The 3,339-nt window shown below is 41.8% G+C and overlaps 1 protein-coding gene across 1 annotated transcript in view; it reads right to left on the bottom strand.

The window, feature by feature from the left end:
* Nucleotides 1-3,339, bottom strand: part of Ttc5 (tetratricopeptide repeat domain 5) — a gene marked incomplete at its 3' end in the record, with an annotated part of 13,898 nt that overhangs the window by 9,006 nt on the left and 1,553 nt on the right. Inside the window, 1 exon segment of the mRNA XM_008832569.3 lies at nucleotides 934-1,066. Coding sequence (XP_008830791.1) covers nucleotides 934-1,066 — 133 coding nt within the window.

The raw sequence follows: 3,339 nt of genomic DNA, 5'->3' as shown, positions 1-3,339 counted from the left end.
TTTTTTCTCAAAAATAACTGCACGCCAGCTCTAGAATGAGAAAGAATTCATAACATCTTTATTGATAAACCATTTACTAAAAGTCTACAGTATACAGAATACTATGTTAGGCAATTAGGCAACACAGCATTATTTCTAGGGCCCTAGAGGGCTGACAACCTAGTAGACAAAGCATATATATGTAAGATTAAAATAACAACAAAAACAAGCATATGGCATACATTGAATATGTTTTTAAAATCAGGGTAAGGCAGTCTAAGACTCTGCAAAGTAGAAACCTATATAAACAAAGGCAAAGAAGCAGAAACACATGCAGTATGTTCATGGATGTGGGATTCAACCAGGGCGAAACCAGAAGTCCTTCAGGAAACAAGTACTTAGAGCCAAGGTTAGAAAAAGGAGCAATGGGGACCTGAAAACCAGGATAAAGGTTAGCCTTCACCCACCCAATAGTAAGAATCTTTAAGAATACTTGAGCAAAATGACAGACAAAAGGATAAGATTAAATGCATGACATAATGATTTAGAAAGCTAGCTATGGCCAAGGACACATGGTGATGTAGAAGTAAAATAATTTAGAAAGCTGGGCACGGGGGCGCATACCTTTAATCCCAGCATTTGGGAGGCTGTAGCAGGTGGATCTCTGTGAGTTTGAGGCCAGCCTGGTCTACATAGTGAGCTGCTGTCTCAAAAGAAAACAAATAGTGACAAAAAAATCAGTTAAGATTATTACAAAAAGTATGTTCTTTTATTTCATACCATTTGTTAATAATCGAACTTTGGGAACGAAAGCTTGTTATCCTACATAGGAGTATTAAAAGAACTATTCTGTTCTACCGACCTACGGCAGCCAAAAACAGGGTACCAAAGGACCTACAGAGGGTAAATCACACTTCACTGAAGGGAAGGAGTTGGATCCTCTAGAATTCATACCCAGCACTTCCTCCATCTGCTGCAGGGTCTTCTCCATCTCGTCCTGCACATCCTGTCGCTTCCGCCCAGCATCCTTAACACTATGTGTCTCAAAATAGCAGTCTCGAAATGAGTAGAGTTGATCCACCAGCTCCTAGAAAACACACAGTCTCGTTAAATAGAGACAGGAAACATAGAATTACCTGCCCAGCCCTTGGCCTATTAATACTGGTTCTCTTATCTCACCTAAGGAATGACACAATGGGCAGATTAACAAGTCTAATAAATACCACAGATCAGGAGGAAATCAACCCTTCCTACGGTCCCAGGTTGTCCCATGCCAGTCTCTGTAGTACTACAAGTCTCTCTCCCAGCTCCAGCATGATTTCTAATATGACTTAACACTTCCTATACCATAGTCAGGAAGAAACACTGATCATTCTATCTGGTTATGGTTCCCCAAAGAACAAAATTTTGAAATCTGCCCTTAAAACTACACTTTGGAGCCAGTGAGATGGCTCAGTGTGTAAAGGCGCTTACTACCAAGTGTGAAGACCTGAGTTGGATTTCTGGAGCCCATATGGTGTGAGAGGAAGTCAGCTCCTTCGAATTGTCCTCTGACCTCCAAATATGTGCCGTAGCATGCACTCCAATAAACAAAAAATAAAAGGTTACCCAAAAATTTGTATTTATTTTTATTTAATGTGTTTTGCCTACATGTATGTAAGTACAACATGCATACAATGCCCACAGAGGCCAGAAGACAGCATCAGATCTCCTAGAACCAGATTTCTTGACAGTTGTTAGCTGTCATATGGGAGTTGGGAACTGAACCAAGGTCCTCTGCAAGAACAGCAAGTGCTCTTAACAGCTAAGTCACCTCTCCAGTTCCCAACCAATTATCTCACTTATCTGACATCCATAAGACCAAGTCTCATCCCCAGCACAACAAAAAAGGAAAACAAAACACCTCCAAAAATAAAATTATACTTCCTGGGAAAAAAAATCACTATTTTTGTTGTTGTTTGTTGTTTTGAGACAGGGTCTATGTAGCCCTGAATGGCCTAGAACTCGCTATGTAGACCAGGCTGGCCTTGAACTCACAGAGATCCACCTGCCTCTGCATCCCAAGTGCTGAGATTAAAGGCATGCACCACCAGACCCAGGAAAAAAAAGATTTGTCCTTGATCTTTCACACATGGAAACGCAGGGGCTTTCTGAAAAACGACAGACCTGTGAGCAAGAAGACGTTGTTTCCACCAACAACAAATCAACTTGAACTTGGTGGCCTTGGTATTTTCACAGGTTTTGTTTCTTTGTATTTTAGATTTTAGATTTTGGGTTTGGGGTGGGGTTTTTTTGCTTTGTTACCTTGTTTGTTTAGGACATCTTCTGGCTCCAGTCCCAACAAGTGGTGTCAACTATTTGCACTGAACACCCTCCACTCATCCACCTGCCTCCATCTACTACCACCAATGTAGACTAACCCAGCAGCATCACTTGTCTCAACTCTCGTTAACAACTCAACTGGTCAACTTGCTTCTACTCTCTCACATCCTCTTCACTGTAGTCAGTGTCCTGATAAAAAACACACATCATATCACAAACTCTCAAGTAATTTATCACTGCAGAGAGAATAAAATCTACCTCCTCTCCATGGCTACAACACAATGATCCCACGACCTGCCCCACCACAAACTCTACTTCTTACCATCTTTTTTCCCATAATACTCAAGCCACACTGAGGGGGTCCTCCAACTTTGAGGTTCACTCTCAGCTCAAAAGCCAATTTCTCAGAGACTTTCCCTAAATATCCAAACCAAAAGACCGTCTTCTTCCCCTGCTCTACTATTAATCAAGTTATTTTCCTTCACAGTAACCTATCATTTGAAATTATGTGGCCTATTCACTCATTCATTATATATAAGCTTCCATGATGGAAGAAAGTATCTCTTGTTTAGAGCTATATTTCAGCATTAGATCAAGGGGCTGAGCTGGGAGTGGTGACACACGCCTTTAATCCCAGTGCTTGGGAGGTAGAGGCGGGAGGATCTCTGTGAGTTCAAGGCTAGCCTGATCTGCATAGTGACTTCCAGGCCAGCTGGGGCTAAAGGGGACCCTGTCTCAAAAAGACAAAAAAGATGGGGCCGGAGTGGAGAGATGGCTCAGTGGTTAAAAACACTGGTTGTTCTTGCAGAAGACCCGGGTTCGAGTCCCAGCACCCACATGGCAGCTAACAACTGTCTGTAATTCCAGTTCCAGGGGATCCAGCAGCCTCTTCTGACCTCTGAGGGCATTGCACAACACAGATCTACTTACCTACATGCAGGCAATACACACATACTCACAAAATAAAAATAATAAATTTTTTTAAACAGACAAAAAAGAACAAGGGGCTGGTTCATGATAGATTCTCATTAAATATGC

The sequence above is a fragment of the Nannospalax galili genome, unplaced genomic scaffold (genome assembly GCF_000622305.1).
Source record: "Nannospalax galili isolate Female #2095 unplaced genomic scaffold, S.galili_v1.0 scaffold196, whole genome shotgun sequence".
Taxonomy (NCBI): domain Eukaryota; kingdom Metazoa; phylum Chordata; class Mammalia; order Rodentia; family Spalacidae; genus Nannospalax; species Nannospalax galili.
The sequence above is the reverse complement of the archived record's forward strand: the minus strand, read 5'-3'. Positions and strand labels throughout refer to the sequence as shown.